Genomic DNA, 26,133 nt, shown 5'->3' with positions numbered 1-26,133 from the left:
ACAAGAAAAACTGAACCAAAACACAGTGAAGTGCAGGACATAACAGTTGGCGGTAGTATGGCCAAATGGTTCTGTGGTAGCAACTGAAGGTTGTCAGATTGACAGGGGTGCTATTAGCATTGGGATCTTGAGTAAGACGCTTAAAGTCACCATGAAATAAAAAATAATTGTAAAAGAATTATCCATGCACAATACATCATAATTTTTTTTTAACTCATGTGCCCTCATAATCTTCAATCAAAATAATTTTAACATCATTGTAACATCATCTTATCTCTTTGATGACGTGTTTGTTGGCGTGAGGGCAGGACAAGTTGTCACTCACATGAGATCACAGCAATAACACATCACAACGATCCTATGATCCAATCAATTTCCAATGGACAAAATCAAGTCCTGTCCTAAATTTTTTCTTGTTCAAAAAGCTGTTTCACTTGGATATACTTCACAGTAAGGAAGAAAAGTCTATTGCATTTTCCTTTTCATGTCAATCTCATGTTGCTCCAGTCTGCATGAAATTTACACTGACCCTATTTACTTTGTTAGAGCACATTACTAGTCATGATTAATCTATGCAAGTTAATCACCAGAAAAAACTTGTCGTCATAATCTTTGGTCAAAATCAGAAAATTTGCAGCTTGGGTGGAACATCCTTGACCACTCCCGTCCAACCACAAGTCTTCTGCGTGCTACAGATGGTGCGGAGATGGTCGCAATCTCCAGTTCTTTAAAATGTTTGCTAAATTTCTAATCAATGGCTCCGTTTCAAAACATAGTGAGCTGCCTACGCAGACAGCATTTTAACCCTCTGGAGTCTGAGCTGTTTTGGGGCCCTTTAGAAGTTTTGACATGCTCTGACATTTGTGCTTTTTTCAGTTGCTTATAAACATATTAATGGCAAAAGTGTAATTACACTGTATTCAGCACAAACTGGGCTACCATAATATGTGAGCAACATGTATGTACATTCTTGTATTTTTGAGAGGATAATGTTTATGCATGGTTTTTGAAAAAACAAAAAAATTTGTTTTAAAATAAAGGCCTCAAAACACACAATAGATATGTGTCCATAAGACTTTTGACTAATGGTTGTTGTTGCCTAGAGTTTTTGCTTCAAAATAGTGTGAGAATCATTGTGCCTACTTATTCACATCACACAATATATTGATTTACATTTTGTAAGACACTTTTTCTTTACAAAGGCCATATGCGAGGAGGCGTGAACGATCATGAATAATGCTGGGTATCACATCTGAGAGACAAAAGACCTGCATAATGAGCCGCATAATGAATGAACTTCAGGTATGTGACTGAGAGGGAGCTAAGCGATTATTCCTCAACGCGTCTCAAAACGATGTAGCTGAAGTATAGCACTCTACACTTGATGTGTTTATTTGAGTTGATATGGGCGTTGACTCTGGATCGCCTCAGTATTTGAATCTCAAAAGAACGCACGCTCCGTGGACGTGGTCGCATTAGCGGATAATGATATCTCTCTGTTTTCAAACAGATTACATAAACACAGAATATTTGTTTTCGATTTGATTTACATTATTTAAAACCTGACATTTCAACGTTTCTTTAGACATAGGTCTCATGTTTACGAGACAAGTATTCACTAAGCTAGAGTTCCTTTTCTGAATGAACATCTTTGACAGAGAGGCTGCAGATTGTGCATTATGTTTGTTTTCTTTATTTTGCAAAAGCACAACAATTAGTAAAACAAAAAAAATAGAAACTTAACAGATTATAAATGATGTATAACACTTGCCTGAATGATAAAAAACGACAGCGTTATTTTAGTCTCTTTGGCACTGATAGGAAAAAAAACGAGTTGATCGCACCGGCGCGACGGCAGACTTGAGGGGGTTAATGATTCATAGCTGCGCTTTCACTTCAAATGGTGTGCATTTTGTTTTACTTAATCTCATTTTACTCAATTTTGACCTTCTTCACAAAGATGACAACCCCAGAATGCATTACGACAAGTTCTATCAAATAAATCTAGGGCTGCATTTATTTCATCAAAAGTACAGTAAAACAGGATTGAGAAATATCATTACAATTAAAAACAAATGTTTTATATTTGAATATATTTTAAAATGTAATTCATACCCAGTCATTACTCCATGATCCTTCATAATTCATTCTAATAGGCTGATTTAGTGCCAAAAAATGATTTCTTATTATTAAAAATATTGAAAACAGTTGTAATGCTTAATATTTTTGTGCAAACTGTGATATTTTTCTCAGGATTTTTGATTAATAGAAAGTTTAAACAAACAGAAATATTACAAATATCTTTACTGTCATTTTTGAACAATTTAATGCTCCTTTGCAGAATTAAAGTATTAAATTCCTTAAAAAAAAATGTTTTATTGTATCGTCAGTTTAGCAACATGCTAACATTGAAAACGATAAGTCACTATTTGAGTGGAGTTGCTGCCTATGTAAAGCGTTACAAATCAGTCACTAATAAGGGTTTTAGGATGTTGACTTCGAAAGCAGCTGTCTATGTAGAGAACAGGCAACGAGTCGTCTCACTAGGTTTTAGAACAGAACTGAATACTTTCTAGGAGCAAAAAAACCTATGTATGAATGAGTTCTGTTGGTATGAAAACATGGTCCTCCACTTACCAGAGAGAGGTGGTGGAGATGTAGTGTACCATCTGAATGAAAGGGAGAGGATCCGACGTGGCTCCACAATTATTACAAACACACTGGAAAAGACAAGAAACACATAAATATAACAAATATAAGGAACCAAATAAAATGTACAATAAAGAAACAATGTGCCTCACCAACCTGTTCGAAAAGTGTCATGGCAAACTTCTGATGTGGGATGCAGTGCTTGGCCGTGCAGATGTCCTCCTTGGTCTCATCTGAGATGTGGAAGTGGATCCGCATCAGGAGATTCTCCTAAAGAAAACAAACACTGAGCGGTTGGATCATTCTAGTAACTGAGTATGTGCAGTGTGCGCATTGGCTTTCTCTTTTCTTTTATCCTGCTTTGATAAACAATTCTGGAACAAGATGTTTAGTGCCAGTGCAGTATAGCATGTTGGCTATTCCTACAGCATTTAAACAGTGAGGCATCTTTGAATGGGTGTTTGTGTATGTGTATCGGAGACAGTGAGTTGTGTGGTCCAGCTCCTATATTCATTTTTCTCTGTCAGCACTCACTTCACGTTAATCTGATCAAGTGAGAACAACACATCTATTTTTCATAAGAGTCCTTTTGATTCCCTAGCTGAGCAAATTTTAAATCAATCAATCACATTGCAAGTTCCTGACAAAGGAATAGAGGGTGAACGAGGGAGTGGGAGAGAAAGTGAGAGAGGTGAAAAAGACCATACATCAAATCTCTCGTTCCCTTCCTTTCATCTCACTAACAGCACTGACCACGCCTGCAAGATCCGTATAACTACCAGTGCTGGAGAAGCTACATGCTACTCCATTTTCCTCAAAACATTTAACCTATATTCAAGCTAAAAATATGAAAAAGTAGTTAGTCGTTACTAAGGAAAAAAATTTAAAGCAACAACATTTTTTATACATAACTATCAAACAACATGCATTTTTTTGCAATCAGATCTGACACAAATAATAAAGGTGACAAAAAATATATATATATATTAGTGCTGGGAATCGGTTAAAAAAAAAGAATTAATCAAATTTTTTCTATAATTAATCATGATTAATCGCGATTAAAAACATTGGAACATTTTAATATTTTCATATTGTAATAATTTCAGTTACTCTCCAAATGAATGAAGAAACAATTTAAAGACAGTATATTTTAAATATTTGTTGTAATGGCATCTTTTTATGAATGAAGGCCAGCATCACTGATACTAATGTCTCTATGAAACATTAATGACGTTACAATACAGTATAACTGAAAGCTACCAATTTCAACATGTATTAGGCTTTAAAAAGTAACAACTTTTAATTTAAGTGAACTTAAAACAATCTTTACATAAACCCATTATAATAAATGTTATATTTACCCATAGCCTTCCCTGTTAGACATAGCCTATACAGAAATTTTATAGTTATCAAACACCTTTCTTAAACTGCATAAATTAAATATAGATTAATTTTCATTAAAGCTAAAATTTTCTCTGTTCCCTTTGTTCTTTGAAGAACATTAATGACATCATCAGTGCTGCTGTCACTTTAAGATCGACCGCTCCCGAACATGATGCGGATCTGACGCACTGTCAAGCAAATCTCATTCTCTCACAAGTTCATTTAAAGGGGTGATGAATTGAGAAATCAACTTTCCTTTGAGCTTTTGGTATATAAAAGTTCATCGTGATATAAGAATATCCTGTAAGTTTCAGAGCTGAAAATGTCCTTGTTAGTCAAAGAAAAGATTTTATAGACACCAGGCCCAGAAAATGAGAGCTCTCACAATATGTCGACCACTGACGTAATTTAACTAATTTAAGACTCCTATTACAGCAAAATTCTCTGTGTTGTTGTTATTGTTTGTTCAAGAGCAAAAGAGAACTCGATGTGTGCACGAGACTGACGCGAGTCTGTCTGTGCGTCGAGTGTGTGTGTGTCAGGGTGTCCCTCAATGAGCTGATAGGACACACCCACACAGATAGGACATTGACATACAGCGTGTTCTCTTTTGTCTTGTTGCACAGATGGTTTAAAAGCATTTATATGAATAAGAGCGTAATCATATAATGTGACGCTAGGCAAAAATGGATATAAAAACAGATGCTGCGTTAATTGTGTTAAATATTTTTAATGCGTTAAACTGAACGAATTCATCGCCCGCGTTATTGTTTTTTTGGTATAATAAAATATACACACACATTCATGTCATGTTTACTATTATATGATTTTATTTCAATTTTGAATTATTTTTTATTTTTATATTTTCAGTTTTTAATTTTAAGTTTAGTATAGATTTTAGCAATTTTATTATGTGCTTTTGTAATTTTTATTAGTTTTAATATTTCTAATTAGCTTTATTTTTATTTAAGTTTATTTTTATTTGAGTAATTTCAGTACTTTAAATTGTTTAACGAGCGTAACTGGTGAACAATGTCATCGGACGTAGCGTAAGCATTTTGAACTGTGAGAGGCACAACACTTTTTCCGTAAGTTGAATATGGAAGGCGATCGGCCGAAAGCTAGATCATTTACTTTATAAAGTTTTAAATATGGATATTTTTCTTACACGAATCGCACAAACGATTCGCTTCAGAAGGCCTTTATTAGCCCCCCGGAGCCGTGTGGGGCAGTTATATGACAGACATGCACTTTTATGGACTTCAAAAACGATGCAACAATTCACTGCCATTATAAAGCTTGGATTAGCCAGGACTTTTTTAATATAACTCAGATTTTATTAGTCTAAAAGAAGAATGTCATATACACCTGGGATGACTTGAGGGTGAGTAAATTATGGGTTAATTTTCATTTTTGGGTGAACTAATCCTTTAAAACAGAGCGTTCAATTCAGAGGGCTAAAATCAGGATATAAAAATGCCTTTTATTTCTAAATTAACTATTTTTGATGTAAAAATCATACTAACATTATAAGTGGACCACAGAAAACATAAAAGAACAAAACAATGCAGTTCATGACCCCTTTAATCTCACATTGTCATCTTGGATGGGAACTTTCACTGAGCTTTTTGCAATGCCTTCTGGTATTGCCTCAAAGGATACAGCGGTTTTCAGACACCGCAGTCACACTTAAGAAAATGATTGTCTTTGCATTACATAGCAAAATATCAAAACCAAGTGGAACTTACTGTGAAAAAAATAAAGAGTAAACTGGTAAAACATTTCATGAAAAAAACTAGAATTTTGAATACCTTCTCAATTTCAGTCAGCTGGAAAGCTTTGTGCACTATATAATATTAAAATCAGCAAAGTGGCATTATGTCATACTCTTTACAAAAACTAGCTCTGAGTTCACCAAGCTCGGAAATAAAGACTCTTCACATATTGCATTCAAAGTCATTTTTCACTCTGAAAAATATCACATCTCATGCCCGCCGCTAGACACTTCTCATTGAGTATCACACAACAAATCATTAGTGTATGGAGCGTTTCATTTCCGGCTCAGATAATAACGCAGCTATTTATGCAGGGGTGCAGATGTGCAGAGGAGCGAAGCAGAAATGAAGAGTTGGCATTTCGCTAATGTAATGTCTGTCGTCTGGTGCACGTGAGGAGAGGGGTCGGCGTCTAAAAGTGGAGACGGATGGCACAACGAGCGCTTTGGCCCCGTGCCTGCATCTGCGGTAGTCAAACAAATGGGAGAAATCATGGCAGTTCCATTCAACAGATCCTCGGCTAAAAATAATGAGCCCGCGACAGAAACAGACCTTTGTTACCGAACTGCAGACGAGGTGCTAATTGAGCTAAATAACACTTTGATGATGCTGTCTTTTGTGACCTTATGAGTAAGCACAGCTGCATTCACATATCTATGGCGGGGAAAAAAACCCTGACATAGACAGTACTGGCTGCATATAAATGGGTATTTAAGATGGAGCCAATCACAGGGTCTCTCTGTGAGCTATCTTGATTGGACAGCTCAGCCGCTCGCAAGTGAATGATCGTTCAATTGCTTATTTGCTTAAAAGCAATTATCTGTATTGATGCTCATGCGGTGTGTCCTTTAAGGACATAAATGTGAGATAAACACAATCTATGGTCCTTAATCAGGTGCGGCCGAATAATCAGGTCTGGGGATTAGAGGACTGGGTTGAGGAGTACGGGAAGATCTTATAGAAAGCTTCCACATCCTTAATGATCCCATCCGAGCTCATCTAAAGCAACAGCAGGGCCCGTTCATTTACCTGCCAACTCCTGCTGTCATAAGCCTGTAAAGCCCATGACGTTCACAGCCATTAATCTAATTGTCCACTTAAAAAAAACAGCTCTGTTGCAAAATCTAATGAATGTGTGATCAGCCTACCAGTCTACATAGACCTACCTTACATATAATGTGTTCTTAGGTTCCATATGAACCTTTTGTATTGTATTACGGTATTGTGATCCATCTAGCTGTTTTGAACATAAGAACATAAGAAAACATCTTGTTTGAAGCAGTTATTATTAAAAAATTTGCTACCTCGAACAAAAATAGTAAAAATAGTAACTAACATAACTGGGGAAAAAACTAAAACTGCAAAACTAAATTATATAAAAATGACCACAAATTCATTTTAGTTAAAATTTTTCATTCGTGGTACATTATAAAACTGGACGAGTTAGCACATTAACTTGGCTGCTCTAAAATAAAACTAACAATAATAAAAATAAACAAAACTAAAACCAAGAATGATAATGGCAACAAAACTAGATGCATTGAAAAAAAAAAAACTAAACCAAGGAAGCCGATGGATCTTTTAAAGAGAATGACTTGAAACTCCATTAATGTTCGTCAAATGAAACACAAGTAAGGCTCTTCCATTACCACTCACAGGATATTTCAAATTAGTCTATGGCTAGCATGTAGCTAAGCTAACATCTTCATGCTGAAAAAGCAAATAAAATACATAGAGAACACATACTGCATGAAATAGTCCATTTTAATTAGATCAAATTACTTTGAAGTGCTTAATAAATATATTAATTGGACCATTTTTACTGAGCTTGTCACAATGAATTCTAGGACTGCCTCATCCGAAAAGGATACAGTGGAACCCAATTTTTTTTTGGACAATTAAAATGTATGAATTTTTGGTGCATTGTAAGTGCCATTTATGTTAAAGTGATGAAGCACAAACATTCTTTTTAAGCATTTCACATTTTAAAACAGATATAATGTTCTGAATGATGTCAAAATGATTTGGTTCTTTGGCTGCTCTGCTTGGGGAAATTTTACACAACATCCATTTAAATCTCCTGGTGGTTAAAAGTAATTGCAAAATGTCTCAGAAATGCGAAGTTAGTTCTGAAAAACAAAAAGGTCTATTGTCATTTGTCACTTCATTTGATATGTATATCTAGTAATCAAAACCACCTAAACCGAGACCAAGACCAATACAATTAGAATAATAAGACACTATAGAGCTGTTACCAATCAAATCACTAACAAAATTCATCTTTGTATTGCAGAGGTGGCACAGAATTCGCATCTGAATTGGTACAATTACACCTGCATAAATAAATGTTCAGATTCATTTAGTAAAAGTAACATTTTGAATATAGAAATGTGATGGAAAAATAAAATGATACGTACACTTTTAAATATGAAACTGAAATCAAAACACTTAATAAGTGAGTCACTGAATCATTTAATCAACCGATTTTTTCAAAGCAGCTGATCCATTTAGTAATGAAACGTGTATATAAAACAATATCACGTTTGCAATCTTGCTCATATACGTGAAAACTGCTCTCTCGCTGGTGATATTGCTTATATCCTATAGTTATACGCGATCTCATACAAGTACGTTTTTGCAATCATACGTCAATTTTTACATTTTTGAGACAATCCTGCATTGATTTCGAACCCGGCAACACAGTAACAAAATAAATCATATTGGGAATAAGTTATTGCTTGCATTTTAAGCAGTACGTTTTACATCAAATCACATTAATGATGTTAACAAATAAACCAGACAATGCACTGGAAATTTAGCGATATTTTTTGCAGTTGTGGTCTTGGCCAGTCTTGAGATAAAATCCCGAGTCCTAAGACAAGACCGAGTACAAATGCAGTCGAGACCGAGACAAGACCAAGTACCACAACACTATTATCTAGTGCAATATCTTTAAGTCATTTTTGCTTAAGTCTTCAAATACTTTTTGTTGCCACTGTACATAACAATGCTGACAAAACATCCTGCATCTCAAGATGTCTAAAAAAAGTGCAGTTCACAAGGTCTTGGAACATAGCTAATGAAAGTTCACAGGAAGAATTGACATAAGCTCATGTCACAAAATTATGTAAGACAAAAGCTATCTCCCAACAATGGAAAGAAAAAAAAATCCATTACTTTACAGTTAAATATAGATCAACCTCAGATGGTTTTATTTAAAGTCTCATTGCATTCTAAGAGAATCCTATCAGCCAGACATTTTGAATCCAATATACTTATCAAAAATACAACAACATGTCCCGCCAAAACACATCATTTCAGTAATATATGAATATTTCAAAAAGTTGTCAAACTTCAGCTCCGGAGTTATTTTCCCTGCGCTGCTTAGACTTCATGTTTCCATTTCTAACACTCTTCAAACCACACAAGGAAGTGCACAAGCAGCAGTGCTTGAAATACAACACCTAACATCTCTGGAATCTATGATCAAGGTTGACAAAATCCAAGAGAGGAACAGAAAAAGACAGAACTGGGAGAGGTGACGCGAGGAGAGACGAACGTAGGGTTGAGGAGAGGTGAGAAGAGGAAATGCCTGAGAGAGACAGAGGGATGAGAACAGAGGTGGTAAGATGGGTATAGCTGATCGTTGTGTCAGCAAAAAGAGAAAAGTAACTTATTAGGAGCAAGCGTGAAAAATGGGGTGAGATGGGGATAAAACCAAAGTCTTACGAAACACTCAGCCGCGTCGTCCATGATGCCCAGCTGGAAACGCTGCTCGTCTTGGAAGGTTTTGGCCAGAGCGCTGCGCAGAGCGTCCGATGGGAGCACCTTCTCACTGCTGAACTGGAACTGGGCGAAGATGCTCTGAAACCACAAAGAGAAACAGCCCCTCAAAGTAAGAAAGAGAAACGCCACAGCACACAACAGCTTTCGGCAGCCTGCATGCTCACTGTGGAGAGAATACACATCAAGAGAGGAGGGCTGACATACTGTACTGTAAAAACATTGCACTGCAATACAGCCAATCACAGACTCTGTTAGGGCAAATCAATAAACAAACACACAGGCTGTTTCAAAACCTAGTGACTTGCCTACTTAGTCCTTAGAAAGCATTTTTTGTACATGCTGGCCAACAATGCAGTCTAGCGATGTAGATCAGCAGGTTTTGAAGGATGGCAAACATGCCAACATGCCTGTGATAATGTAAACGATGCTATCTAAATAGGCAGCTCACCATGTTCTGAAGCACAACAAATGCTCAAACATGCCAAAGAAATACTATTTAAGCAAGTTAAGGCAATAGTGGTTTATTTATTTAGCAAATTTTAAATCTGCCTTATGTTAGTAGAAAAAAGAGGAAAATTATATAAACATGTCCATTTATGTTTAGGCAGCCGTTCACTATATGTCAAAATGTGTATATGATGCCCGATAATAGTAAGTAGGAAGCTTTTTTAACAGCTAGTGTTTAAACAGACATGAATGTTCATAAAAGCCAAGAAAATGTCTAAATGGGCAGCTCAGTATGTTTTGAAACACACCAAATGTTCAAACGTGTCTACGTACATGATATTTGAACACTGCAACAATAGCTAATATTGGAATTGCTCATGTTGGAACATTTGCTGAACAATTTGCTTATGAGCTGCTAGGTAGGCAGCTCATTAGACTTTAAAACAGCTGATGTATGAAATATATTGTAATGTTGAAAACAATCTAACACTTCCATTTAAGTTTAGTAAGATTTTAATGTTTTTCTTTTTTTTTTGAAAGAAGTCTCTTAAGTTCACCATGGCTGCATTTCTTTGATCAAAAATACAGTTATACTGTAAAGTATTTTTACCATTTAAAATAGCTGTATTCTATTTTAATCTATTTTTAAATTTAATTTATTCATGTGATGGCAAAGCTAAATTTTCAGGATTCATTACTATTCATTACACAGTCTTCGGTGTCACATGATCCTTCAGAAATCATTTTTTTTAGTATTCTTTGATGAATAGAAAGTTCAGCATTTATTTGAAATAAAAATCTTCTGAAACATTTAAAATGTCTTTACTGTCACTTTTGATAACTTTAATGCATCCTTGCTGAATAAAAGTACTAACTTCTTTCCAAGAAATACAAATATTTAAATAAAATCTACCCGATCCCAAACTTTTGAACGGTAGTGTAAATAGAAGCTCATTGGTTTTGAAACAGAATGAGTTTTCAAATGGGTCCAAAAATTTTATCTAGGTAGGTGAGCTCGCAAGGTAAAAAATAAATAAATAATTAAAACAGTGGACATGCCTAAATGCAGTACGTACAGACAGCTCAATGCGTTTTACAACACAGCCATACATTCAACAGATTTATGCCAACTTCTTCACAACATAACATTTTGTGGAGTCTCACACAACTTCGATTCGATCGGACAAGCTTGTCCCTGTAGCACCGGTTGGGAAACATCTAACTAAGATACTGAACTCATTAACAGTGAATGCTCAAACAAATGCAGAGTCCTAAATGCCTGCGGTGGAATCTATTCTCCTGTCCATCAGCATTGGCACGGTTATTGAACTCAATGAACAATGAGTGCAACACAATGCTCTCTCACCAGAGGACATCCTGATAAGCTGAACAAATGGACTCGGGCAAAACTCACAGTGCAAAGGCAAATATTCGCTGCGGCTGCAAACACACACACACACACACACACACACATACACACACACACACACACACATACTGCAGTTTTAAAATCCTCATATATGCAGTGGGCACAGTGCCCAAGGCAGTCCCCCTATATGAAGGTGGGATGGGGGGTTTACCCCTGAGCGGGACGGGCCGGTGGCTCTGGAACAGGTAATGCAGTGTGATGACTGCACTGCACCAAGGAGAGAAAGAAAGAGAATGGAGGGAGGGTGGAAGAAAATGAGAGAAAGAGTGGGAGGGACAGACGTAGAGGGTTATGTACCCCACTGAGGAAACTCGATGAGAGGAAAATTCAGCCACTGCATCATTTCCCCATGCAGCTCTAATCACACATTGCTCAGCCCAGCTAAGAGCCTGGAGGGATTTTCGCCTATGGACATATTTTAATGTCCTCTTCCTTCCCCATCTCTCTCTCTCTCTCTCAGGACAGATAAGGGCCAAATGGAAGTCTGGTGTGTGTACGCAGCAAATATATCACTCGGGCAATCAGTGCCCAACCAAAATGCAGCTCTGTTCCGCTCTCCTCAGCGAGAGTGGGACGGCAGCACACGTCCTCACATGCTTGCACTAAACTGATGTAGAAGAATAGTTTATCTAAAGAAAAAAAAAACAACTGTTGAAAAGTATATGTTGTGTTTTATATGCTAGTTTCCACATAGTGTTGTGTTCTTAGACAGGCAAAGTCTTTTCCCACTTCTTGAGACTTTTCAATTCAGAGGTGTGAATGACCAGGCTACAAAGGGGGGGTGGGTTCATGACACTTTAAAGGCTCGGGTATATTTAATTTGTCACATCTGGAGAAGTTGAGCACACAAGCTGTTTAAAGAATACTCTATTGACCGTGAGCGTGGATGAACGCATTCTGATCCCTACCTAATGGACCTAATTTTCAAGCACTCAAATCACTTGCGTATATGCAAAAATTTTGAGCTGCACACAGACAGCTTATGACGAAAACTGCATCACGTGGAATGTCCACGAATCAGAACGGAACGCAGACATGGGAATACTTTCAGCTTAAAGCCGTGAAACACCAAGTTGACTGTCGAGCCGCCGTTTTTTATTCCAGCTTAGTTGAGGTGTATGCCGCACCATTGGCACTATTCAGACCCCCATCTGCAGAAAGCCCATCCAGGCAAGAAATCACCCAGATTGGCTGTCCTTAGCAAACCAGTGCATGCGAAGGAAAATCAGAAGGGATAAAATGACAAAATGTTGCTGCTTTGTTTACAGTTTGTTCATCCACAGACTTATTTCTTCTGGTTTCCCTTTTTAAATGACAAATACAGACTACTGCCACTTACTGGCAATGAGAGCTACTTCCTCTTAAGCAGTACTAGTTGGCTGTTGGCTGTTGGCTGTAGTCTTTGCGATGTTTCAGCACAACTTTTTGGCCCAGACATAGACAATGTGACGCAACATTCAGCTTTTGACACCGCTAGATCTTTGATATCAGTTTGATTTGTCTGGGCCTTTATAGTCCTGGCCAAGCTGGTCTTCAGCTTGTCTAGATGGTCTCCCAGTCAGCTGAAGAGGAATCAAAATCTCTTTAAAATAAGCCAACAGACCAGCCTAACCGGGTGTGGAGACAAGTAAACCATATTAAGCAGTTTTCTCAGCAGGGATATACTGATTATTTTACAGAAATAATTCAAACAATGTGTATGGATATTCAGTTCTGCTCATAGATATCTAGTCATCTTTCAATGATGCAACAAACCTGGAAAATGTACACGAATGAAGGGGCAAGCTTAACAAGCCAAATTATACCAGTCATATATGCTGGTCAAAGAGCTAGCTAACCAATACTGACACACATAAACCAGTCTGAACCAGTCGTGACCTTCCCAATAAAGACATTCATATAAACTTCTTAAGTTTCAACCACAAACAGCCATGAGTCTTTATATTATAAATGTGTAGAACCAGGAATCCCATTTGAGGGTTGAGTCGTCCATGTGTGTAATAGCAGGTAATGTAAAGCGTGGCAGTGTGTGTGATGTAAAGTCCTTCTCTTTTTAAACAAGGACATGGAACCCAACTGGACAGGCTGTACTCATACCATGCAAGTCCAGTCATATGCATACATATACATACACATACACACACAAACCACAAGAGATAGTGTTATCAGCTGCGAGCCCTGAAATGAGACATTAACCTCCACTCAAAGACACTAGACACAGGCCTCAGCAGTGACACATATCATCTGCACTGCTCAAAACTCACAAAGGCAATAAGAAAATACAGACATGATGCAAAATGCACACACACACCCTGACAGGAACAGCAATCTTGTGACGCACGTAAATATATTAATATTAAACACTCCCCGTGCTCAGTTTTCAAACTGCAGAGGGATTGAATCTCATGCTGATTATGAGTTTGTAATTGGGTTTAACTCAATCGCTGATGCGCACTACATAAAATGGCACAAACATAGAGGTGTCACTTGAACTTCTATAATAGGAAACATCATCGTAATAGAGGTGGTGGCTTGTGTGAGTGACTGTGACTTTGCATTTATTTAGATTGAGTATGCGTGTGTGTTTGGTGCCTGCAGCGCTGCAGTTCCTCAGCGGGGCCGATGGTCAGTAGAGGTCACCAACCTCAAGGCACTATCACACCTCATGAAGTGGCAGTAATGTGGGCTCTATTGCCACAAAAAGAAGAAAAAAAAAGACATGTATAATGTTACAAAAGATTTCTATTTCAAATAATTGTGCTTCTATTCATCAAAGAACACTGAAGCTTAATATTTTTTTTCAACGCTGATAATAATAAATGTTTCTTGAGCCCCAAATCAGCATATTATAATGATTTCTGAAGGATCATGTGACACTGAAGACAGGAGTAATGGCTGACTGAAAAATCAACATCGCCATCACAGGTATAAATGTAATTTGAAAATATCTTCAAATAGAAAAATAGTTTATTTTCATCAAATAAATGTAGCCTAGGTGAGAGGCTTCTTTCAGAAACAATTAAAAATATAGCTGCAAGCAGCAATACCGGGGCCAAGCGCAAATAAAATGACAAGACATGCCAACGTGGCTGAGAGTGTCAGACCAACTGCAACAATGAGCAATTATACAGTTTAAGATGATTTTAGGCAAAATGGCTGAAATATATATATAGTCACTAATAATATGATTTAATGGTTTATCACTTTTGACCAATAGGTGGCACAGTTACAAAATTGATGTGGTGTGGTCAGAATCAGAGGTGTCAAGTAACGAAGTACAAATACTTCGTTACCTTACTTAAGTAGAAATTTTGGGTATCTATACTTTACTGGAGTAATTATTTTTCAGCCTACTTTTTACTTCTACTCCTTACATTTACAAGCAATTATCTGTACTTTCTACTCCTTACATTTTAATAATAGCCTCGTTACTCCTATTCCATTTCGGCATGTTCTCATTCCGGCTTGACGTCAAAAAAAACAACTATCCACTATCTCCAGATAAATCGCGCCATCCGGATAGAGTGAATTTGATTGTGGTTGGATGAGAAGGATAAACACAAACCATTCCGACACCCTATTGGGTTGTACGCGATCAATCACGCCTGCACCTGCACAAATCACACACCATGTTGCCAGATAGGGCGGGTTCTTGCCGACGAGAGCACGCACTTTCAGCCAATCAGCGATCAGCAGGCAGACGAGCTCATTCATGCCTTTAGCCGGGTTTTTAGCGTGATAACTCGTAGCTGTATATTCCAGTGATCGCTATGCCAGTGGCATAAATATACAGTAAGTTGTATCTACAGTAAAGAGTGGGAGAGTGACTCAACTCTCAAACGTGAATTACACCTGTGACACGAAGACTCTTTATAAATATAACCGTGACTCCTGTCCATCGTCATATACACACTTGGACATCTGCAACTCAACCCTACAGCTGCTGAAAGAGGTTTAAATAAACGATTAATCCGTGTTGACTGTACTAAGTGCATGTGCCATGTACTTCACAAAAGACGTACTGTAGTTTTGTCAAAGCAAAGTGCAACAGTGGTAAGCGCATTGTTGTTATTTTTTGTTGACGGATTATTGTACAGTATCAATGAATTACGCATTTTGACAGTGGTGTGTGCATTAACGTGTGAAATGCCTGTTTATTACATTGCTTTTTCCAATCTCTATATTGGGCACTTTTTGCACATAAATTGGCTTCTTGCTGTTGACATTGTGTTTTTCTGAGGGATTGCCGTTTTGACAGTTTCTACCTGGACACAGTCATATTTGATCCGTTTTACTAGGAATTTTTTTATCATCAATGTTATGTTTTAAGGAGATAAAATGGTAACTTACTTATCAACATTGATTGTAATGGCAATAAAATAATATCAAATTATTTTGGCAGTTAAAGTTTTGGGATTTTTCTTGGAGTGACTATTAGTTGCCTATAAGTATTGTAAAGGTGCAAAAAGTCAAAATTCAGAGGCATGTTATCAATAACCATTTTTTGAATATAAATGTACATTTGGTGAGTTTTTGGGCTGGAAATCGTCAACCCAATCTGGCCACACTGATCACACATTCAAATAATGGTTATTGATAACATGCCTCTGAATTTCAACTTTTTGCTCAGTAGTACTCATATGGTTCTTAAATGTATTTGCATTGTCATAAAATGCGTTGATTTTCAATGGGAATATATGCAGCTGAAACGGGTAGCCTATGCATCTAAAAAATTTCAACATTAAATTTTTAATATAACATTATAGTCATTATGGCCTTTAGACATTTTTTTTTTTGAGGAAGTGGGGTATGCACTGTGGCGCGGCCTAATCTTTTATCCTTAAAGGGATACTTCACCCAAAAATGAAAATTCTGTCATCATTTACTCACCCTCAAGTTGTTCCAACCGGTATGAGTTTCTTTGTTCTGAAGATATTTTGAAGAATGTTTGTAACCAAGCAGATTATATGAAACCATTGACTGCCATAGCATTTTGCCCCTACTATGGCAGTCAATGGTTGCTCTATCTGCTTGGTTACAAACATTCTTCAAAATATCTTCAGAACAAAGAAACTCATACCGGTTGGAAGTACTTGAGGGTGAGTAAATGATGACAGAATTTTCATTTTTGGGTGAACTACCCCTTTAAGGGCATTTTTTCCCCTTACATTACTTTTACTTTTATACTTTAAGTAGTTTTGAAACCAGTACTTTTACACTTTTACTTGAGTAAAAAGCTTGAGTTGATACTTCAACTTCTACAGAAGTCTTTTTAAACCCTAGTATCTATACTTCTACTTGAGTAATGAATGTGAATACTTTTGACACCTCTGGTCAGAATAAGGGAACAATGACACATGCAAAGTTTAGTGTAAAACATTTTTCGTATCTCTGGACCAGTAGGTGGCGCTGCGCCGAAACGCTGTATATCACTTTGGGTCATGCTTGTGATGACATGTACCAAGTTTGGTTTGAATACAATAAAGCGTTGCGGAGATACAGCCTTACGTCTGTTTTCGCAAGAGCTACGTAAAATTTGTTTGCGTGTTTATCGAAAACAAATAACTTGAATCCCAAAACTTTTTTGTTGGCACCGCGTGAGGGTGGTCTGTTAAAATTTTCGTGCAAATGGGACAAACCGTCTAGAACGAGTCCGCAAAAGTAGTTTTTTTGGAAAATTCTAAATGGCAGGAATTTTTTAATGACGGAAAATTATGTCAGAGGGTGCGATCGAATCGCCATGAGTGATTCACGAGGTGGTGGCGCTAGAGGGATTGTTAATGTTGGGCCTGTCCTCTATCAGTGTGCCAAATTTCACAATTTTTTACCATACGGTTCTATGGGCTGCCATAGACTCAAGAGCGGAAGAAGAAGAAGAAGAAGAAGAAAAAGAAGAAGAACAGCAAAGATTTTAATAGGTGCATTCGCACCTTCGGTGCATGGCCCCTAATATCTTACCAAGCACAAACTTTTGAAGTAGTATACATCAAAAGGCCACCCTCTAATAAAAAGACAAATTACTAGTATTAAATAAACTCAAAGTAGTTGGCAAGTTGAAAATGCATTGAAATCAAAGGAGCCAATCAGTAAATAATATTAGCCAAGTGTTGCATACTTTTGCAAACAATCAATATGAGATTTTTCATCTTCATTCCCCTCAGCTCATTTACATCTCAGTAAATGAACATGATATTCCCCACAGTGAGAACGCTTTCAAATAAACACATTTGTAGAATTCAGCAGTTTGCAGAAAGGAGCGGTGTGGTGAGGGCATATTTCAGCTCTCATTAGTAGCGTTAGGTTAGATCATTAAATTTCAATAACATGGCTGGCAAGCAAGCGGCTGGCGGGCGGCACGCGTGAGGAACTCTCATAACCAATCGGCCGAAACTAACGTTGCTTTATTAGAAATTAGAGAGGTGACATAGCGCATGCCATTCAAGGCTACATGGCAGGAGACAGCCTGAGCCACATGAGATCACATGCCACCAGTCCACAGAGGGTTTGGCAGGAAAAGAGCTCAGGACGAGACCTGAGGGACTGGAATCCACCTCAAGAGTTACGCATTGAGCTTTACCACACACTTTAAGCACAAGGCCTAAACAGAAGCATGCCGTCATGTTATTAAGAGTAAAAACCAATGCTGCCTTAACACTGCTGAAAAATCATGCAGTCAACTCAGCGACATTTGTCACTTCAGGTACTGCAAGACAAATTATTTTGAGAACCACAGTAATTCCTTTTTCCTTTCAAAACATAATGGAGGCTTAAATCTTGTTTGCTTGGACGTGATTCAAATTAAAAGTCTCTTTCTAAGTCTGCAAATTTGTTCTGAACACATCACCTGGACAATATCAATCGCTTTTAGTCCCCGAATGGTTTAACAGTGAATAGGAATGGAGTTAAATTTAGCAACAGGTTTAATACGGTGAGAAAACAGGAGCAGGAGAAAAACAGCAAGAGTGTGAGTGACGAATAAAGAATGAGAGAGCAGGAGAAGGACAGGGAGAACAGATCCGGGTAAATGGTCATAAATCCTGGCAAATATGTGAAAGCGTTCTCATGATACAGCTTTGTGTCACCACAGCAGAGTGATTTCTGATGTCTCAGCACTTCACACACACTTTATTTAGAGAGAGAGAGAGGGAAAGAGAGAGCACATTTCAATCACTGTGATGGATTTCACACAGGCTCATTTGTGTTTCATATCAACAGTTCTATCTATCTATCTATCTATCTATCTATCTATCTATCTATCTATCTATCTATCTATCTATCTATCTATCTATCTATCTATCTATCTATCTATCTATCTATCTATCTATCTATCTATCTATCTATCTATCTATCTATCTATATCTATCTATCTATTAGGGATGCCAAAATTCTCAATATAATATTGAACCGTTCGGTATGGCATTCACGGTTCAATACGCAGTTTTGCATTTAATTCATTATTTTTCTACAAATTATATCATTTGCGGTAGAGTTATACCCACGGGACACTATAGTTATTCACAAACACGAAAGTTCATTATTTGCATGCGTTTTACAGCCTTGCCAGTTAAACATTTAAAGGGGTGGTAAACCACGATTTCACTATTCTAACTTTAGCTAGCGTGTAATGTTGCTGCTTGAGCATAAACAACATCTGCAAAGTTACAACGTTCAAAGTTTAAAGCAAAGGGAGATATTTGCTTTTAAAGAAATCCATTTCTAAGAACTACAGCAAACGGCCAGTAGGCGACTACACACATTCCTCCAGGGTTGGTGACATCACCAGGCTCAATATTTACATAAACCCCTCCTCCGATAATATTAAATAGGGGGGTCGGGGGCGCCATTTTGTATCGCGGCGCTGTTGTGGTATAGTTAGGCTGGAGTGTTGTTGCCGCGATGCCGAGGAAACGCTGTTATATTCATCCGGATTGCAGGTCTGGGGTACTTGCTTTGTTCAGCCTTCATAGAGACAGGGGTGCGTTGCAGAGCGTTTAACATACAGCATGTTATATGCACGTGTGTATGAGACAGAAGGGAACAGGAGCGTGCGGGGCTCCCGCAGCACATCTCACGGAGGAAAACGTCCATCTTCGCGAGTTCAATGCCGGATTTGCACAACGTCAGCTGCATAAGACAAACACTGCCAGTGTGTGAATGCACGACGCGCGCGGGGCTCCCTCCCGCAGCACATTTCACGGAGGAAAACTTCCACAATGTTCGCGAGTTCAATACAGGATATGCACAAAGGCTTGTCCTGAAAGCTGGATTTACAAACAGAAGCTGTTTACGGGCCACAACCTGTAAGTCTGATTTATTTTTCATCGATGTGTTTTCCTGTAATAGGTTGTACATTGTAGAAAGGAAGTAAACAGATGACAACACTGTTCTGCAAACCAGTCTGTTAAATGCTCATTCATACTTAACGTTATCCGACGGACACCTAACGTTACAAACACTAACGTTAAAATCTCAACAGCGAACTTGGCATTAGTGTAAATTATTCTTTGATTAGAGCTTTTATGTGTTGTTTATCTACAGGCTTGCTAAACATGGTTCTGTGTGTGATTTGGCTAACTTACTAGTAAAGCCAGTGTTTAGTGTTTTGGGTTAATAGTTCTTGCGACAGATATTTGGCTATAATCGTTCTAAAAATACAAAAGTAACAGTTCCATTCAGTAGCGATCATTATAGATCCGCAGTCTTTACTCTTGAGGACTGAACAGGTTCTGCTCGATCATCTTCATTAAAATGTTCTGGGTCTGATTCGGGCTCAGATTGGTATGGTTTTATTGACGCCATCGTTTCTAATACTGACCAAAGCACAGTCTACCGGTGAAGGGAAGGGGCGTGACGTTTCCGACAAACGTGCACTGCGGTTAGCGAATCACAACACACTGGGCCAGCTAACCAATCTGAGCCCATCGCATATTTTTGAGGGACTGGCTACATACAACCCGGAAAGCATCAGACCGTTTTACAAGGAGGGACAGAGCAGTGTAGAATAAAGGTCAAATATATGAAATATATATATGAATTTTTTTTTTAAAACGAAGCATGAACACATGTTACAGTGCACCCCACAAACACAATCAAGCCTTCAAAAGAATGTGTTTTACCACCCCTTTAATTTGCGTGCTTGCACGGTCTTAACATGTGCTTTTCCGAGCGTGCACACTAAACGCCTGTCAAACACGTGATTACTGGAGTCTTACTGCGCTAATACTGTCAAATACACACAAGGTTAACATAAACACAGTCGGTTATGTCTAAAGTGAAAGTAAAATCGGCATGTGTCTGTACATTAGATGCACGCAGGTCTTATTGAAAGACCTCTAAATTGACGGCAGCAGCCTTGTGAACACGCTGTCCTTAAAGGGACAGTTCACCTCTAAAATGATGTCATTATTTACTCACTCTAATATTGTTCCAAACCTGTATTCATTTCTCGATGACAGAATTTGCATTTTTGAGCAAACTATCCCTTTAATGTTAATACAACAACAAAAGACAAAGAGAAAATCACTCACTGCTCTTGAATGAAAAACTAATACAGTAGCTTTAATAAGAATCAGTGTATATTTTATAGTGAAGTCTATGTAGTGTTTTATTTTTACATTTATTCATTCAATTTCATACTTAAATGCTGCTGTACAGCTCTGAGCTGCCAGTGTAAATCTTTATATATATTTATTTTATTTTATATTATACAATACTCTAGGAATGTGTAGGCTACAAGGTTTTTTTTTAAAGTAAAGTTTTAAGTTTAAGAAAGGTTTTTCAATTCTTTTAAGTAAAATAAAGAAAGAGTACTGCAATAAAAAAATATAATTTTTTCTCCTTAACTTCTTGCTGTTCCTGTCGCTTAAAAATAGAATAGCAAAAAACTGATGTGACAAGCCATAAGAACCGAACCGAACTGAAAACCGTGGTTAAAAACCGAGGTATGTATTGAATCGTGGACTAACTGTATTGTTGCATCCCTACTATCTATCTATCCATCCATCCATCCATCCATCCATCCATCCATCCATCCATCCATCCATCCATCCATCCATCCATCCATCCATCCATCCATCCATCCATCCATCCATCCATCCATCCATCCATCCATCCATCTATCTATCTATCTATCTATCTATCTATCTATCTATCTATCCACCCATCTATATATATAAAAAGTCAAAATCCTACAGTTTTGCAAGTTTTACCACACGCACATCACTCATTCTTCTTGCATAATAATAATTCAACAAATATTGTATGTCCGTGTATTATTTATTTAGCCATGTAATAAGTACGATATTATACAATCAGCCAGTTGCTATCCATCTATCTATTGATCCATCCAACCAACCATCCATCCATCCATCCATCATTCAGAACCAAATACATAAACTTTAAAGACTCAGGACCATAGAGTTTCTCTATCCTCATAGTAAGCACTATGAAATAATTTCAGTTTGACTTCAGCAACACCCTATACTGGACAATTCCACAGAGCCAAGAGACCACACATGTCGAATCTCACAACAAAACACAACCAACTCCAAGGAAACCCAGAGGCACAGACTGTCTTTATGACATCATGTGGGCGTGACACTGGGCTGTCAGAGAATAGAGTAGCCAAGGTAACAGGTAGCCGTGGAAACAATGGAGCAGGACCCGTGCTTACATGTGCAGAGGAACCAATTGTTCAGTTCAGAGAGAGCAAGATGCCTGAACATAAAATAAAGAGGTAAATCACCAAACACCAGGACAAGATTAAACCAGACACAAAGTAGAGAAAGAAAAAGACATTTCAATCCGTCAGGCTATTTGTACTTCTTTTCTCTCAGGCGTAAACACAGCCAACAAGAAATGTTGGTATTTTTGGAAACAAATGGCCAAGTACAAATCTGACGGCAAAGATTTCTTTTAACACACAACAAGGACCCTCTTAAAGAAAAATGTCAGTTCTGTGACTTCTTACTGGTATGTGACACCTTTAAATAGCACAGCTACTTTTAGCCTGAAGGCGACTAGAGAACACGATATTGTTTGAGTGAGAGGTCTTTGTTTGTTATTTAAAAAGAGACCGGAGTTTATTTTCCTAGCATATATATCCCGGTCCTCCTCCACCTCCCGCCTCTATCAGCCGCCAGGCAGGAAATTAAAAAGGCTTCTTCGAAAAGAGTGATAGTGCTCTTGATGTTGAGAACCTCATTTCTATTCTGATCCTGTGCTACAGTAAGGTCAGCGAGGAAGTCAATTAGTCCAAACAGCCTTACCTTGCTGGATCATTAGAAGAGTAGCTTGGGCACTCTAGGAGAATCCAGTAGCCTCAAGCTACTTTTCTGAGAAGGCAATACTAACAGGAAGCACCTATTTTTGTCAAGTACCTTGATTTGGAATGCACAACATGGCCCTTTTTGGGAGGACCTGGTAACACTCACCTTCAGAGCGCAGAAGATACACGAGTCCTCCATGCACTTGTGGGTGTTCAGTTGACGGAAGCTTCTGCGGAAGATGTCAAGATGCCAAAGGACCTGTGGTCAAAAGAAAAGAAGGGTTAAGTCAACAAGTGAAAGCGTGTGAAATTCGAACTGTCAAGCGGACACTGAAGTGTCCATCAACAAAAACATCTCATAAACTACCAACATTTTTAAGAGAAACCACCACCATTCCAACTGAAAAGACCAGTATATTGTGTTTTGGATGATTCCAACCACCTTGGGATAAAGGCTTTTTAATTAGCTTTACCAGTAAGACTTCCTTCCTTGGCTATCCAACATCAACAGAAATACCTTGCTGGTTGGTGGTAAACCCAGAATTGTTGGTGGTGAACAGCATGCTTATGATCCACCATCTAGGCCAGCACTAAACCAACATGGATGACCACTAACTAGCAGAACTTGCAAATCCCCTATAGGTCCAATATCAAAAATGCAATTTCACATTTTCATAGCGCCATGCAAACATTTTCAAACACACTTCATCCGCTTCCATTGTTCAGGTCAAACAAGCAGGTTCAATCCCATCACAAACTCCATTAGTTAGGCTTTTCAAGATACCCACGCAAAGGAAACACTGAAAGTGCCACATGGCAATATTCTTCACTTTTTTTGGGGGAAATCAACATACCAACAGATGGTTTACTTGCTTAGTTGCCTCAGCACAGGAAGCTGGGATAGCAGAAAGTAATTCAACATAGAAAAAAACGACACACTTCGACTCTCACTCACCCTCGGGCAGGTTTTCACATTACACAAAACAGCCCAGAGGCTTCCTGGCCCTGTCCTGCAGCGATCGGTCAATATCTGCACAATCCTCCAATCCTGTCAATAAATATAAGCCAGTCCTGGCTGCCGCTCTCACTCTGATCATCTGCCAGCTGTCCACTCCACTTAATCCTCTCGGTAGACCAGGAATCCAACACTTCCAGTAGCCGTCCCGGCTCCGGCAGAGGTTCAGACCCGGATCCCGGTAGAATGAGAAGTAACAGGGAAGACAGGGAGGCGAAAGGATGGAGCGGAAGACAGTGAGAAATAGAGATGTGAGGACACAAACTGTCTGGGAGAGAGAGGTGCGGTCGCACATGAGGAAGAGAGATGGAGAGGGAACGAAGGAAGGGGTGGGGGGAAAGATAGAGCGAGAGCGCGAGAGAGAGAGAGAGAGAGAGAGATATGGAGAAGTGCGTAAGAATAAGAACGCGTGTGGAGCGCAGAGGGGGAGATTGCTGCAGAGATATGAAGCTATGAATAACCGAGACATGCGGTACACGCTGCGGATCAGAGTTGTTTGGAGTTTACCTGCCCCGGGCACAACTCGCACTCATCATATAGAGCGAGACGTAGAGAACATGCAAAACTAAAGTGGAACAAACAGCGAGACTGCACCTTTACCCGCAAGCAACCATCTGGACCCGAACACTCACAAACACACCTCACCAATGATCAAAGCTTTATCCATTCCTAATGCATCCAGCACTGCCAACTGGGCCCAAAAACAAACTCATAATATCATCATCCAAAACTGGCCTTATACACACACAGACCACACACATAACAGATCAGCATTGTTCTTCAGTACAGCAACAAAAAAGGACAACAATGCAGAAAAGCAGCAAAATCTCACTCTGTGTGGCAATCAGTTCTATTTGCTAACAATGCAGGAATGCCACACTCAGCTTGGGAAGCTGCGCTTTATTATTTTCTGTAGGGCTTGTGAGCGTACAATAGCCTGTCCATACCTTACTGCAAATAATACACTAAGGCACCGTGTAGTAAATCCTCAATTATAATTGGTCATTGTCAAAGCACATTTGGTCCTAGATATAGGATCAAACATAGAAGAAGAAAAAAAGCAATTGTTGAATATCCAAGTAAGCCACGCAAAATAAAACTTGTTTAGTAAAACTTACTAGTAGATAGTAATTCTGAACATGTGTTGGTGTTGTTGGCTGGGTTAAAGCAGAATTATTATTTTTTTCACTTCAATTATTTTAAATAATTAATATTTAATTATAAAAACTATGGTAGATTATAAACGTATAAATAAAAAAATAACAAAAACACCAGATCGTCCTTTAATCAATGCATGCATACTTTTACTAAAAATTTCTTTTTGAATCTTGCTGCCTTTTTCAGAGGAGAGTTTCTATAGCTTTATGGGATTTCATTATAAAACTATGGTATATTAGATAGATAGATAGATAGATAGATAGATAGATAGATAGATAGATAGATAGATAGATAGATAGATAGATAGATAGATAGATAGATAGATAGATAGATAGATAGATAGATAGATAGATAGATAGATAGATAGATAGATAGATAGATAGATAGATAGATAGATAGATAGATAGATAGATAGATAGATAGATAGATAGATAGATAGATAGATAGATAGATAGATAGATAGATAGATAGATAGATAGATAGATAGATAGATAGATAGATAGATAGATAGATAGATAGATAGATAGATAGATAGATAGATAGATAGATAGATAGATAGATAGATAGATAGATAGATAGATAGATAGATAGATAGATAGATAGATAGATAGATAGATAGATAGATAGATAGATAGATAGATAGATAGATAGATAGATAGATAGATAGATAGATAGATAGATAGATAGATAGATAGATAGATAGATAGATAAATAAAATAAAATAAAATAATAAAATAAAATAAAATAAAATAAAATAAAATAAATAAAATAAAATAATTAATAAAATAAAATAAAATAAAATAAAATAAAATAAAATAAATAAAATAAAATAAAATAAAATAAAATAAAATAAAATAAAATAAAATAAAATAAAATAAAATAAAATAAAATAAAATAAAATAAAATAAAATAAAATAAAATAAAATAAAATAAAATAAAAAAAATAATCTATAAAACATCTATAGCAACCTACTGTGATTCTTCATGTGGTGACACATTTGCTGCCCTCTGTACTGCAGAAAGCCATCGCATTAACCTGTGCGTGCAGCTCTAAACCAAAGCTACTCTCCTCTGAAAAAAGGTGGAGACAAACAAACAGGGAAATAATCTCGAACAAATCGCTAAGTGCAGGACTCCCCTGAGACTGCTGGAAAATAAATAGATGTGTTTCATAACTAATACACAAAGCATCTGCATTAGGTCCGAGGAACAAAGAACACTAAAG

The 26,133-nt window shown here is 37.6% G+C and overlaps 1 protein-coding gene across 1 annotated transcript in view; it reads right to left on the bottom strand.

Annotated features, from left to right (window-relative positions):
* Nucleotides 1–26,133, bottom strand: part of usp54b (ubiquitin specific peptidase 54b) — a 154,801-nt gene that overhangs the window by 41,585 nt on the left and 87,083 nt on the right. Inside the window, exons 3-6 of the mRNA XM_079846343.1 lie at nt 22,902–22,994; nt 9,537–9,671; nt 2,806–2,919; nt 2,638–2,720 (exon numbers count right to left, since the gene is read on the bottom strand). Of these exons, the coding sequence (XP_079702469.1) occupies nt 2,638–2,720; nt 2,806–2,919; nt 9,537–9,671; nt 22,902–22,994 (425 nt within the window). The remainder of the gene's footprint in view (nt 1–2,637; nt 2,721–2,805; nt 2,920–9,536; nt 9,672–22,901; nt 22,995–26,133) is intronic.

Source organism: Gobio gobio, assembly GCF_949357685.1.
Source record: "Gobio gobio genome assembly, chromosome: 20".
In the NCBI taxonomy this organism is placed as follows: Eukaryota; Metazoa; Chordata; class Actinopteri; order Cypriniformes; family Gobionidae; genus Gobio; species Gobio gobio.
The sequence above is the reverse complement of the archived record's forward strand: the minus strand, read 5'-3'. Positions and strand labels throughout refer to the sequence as shown.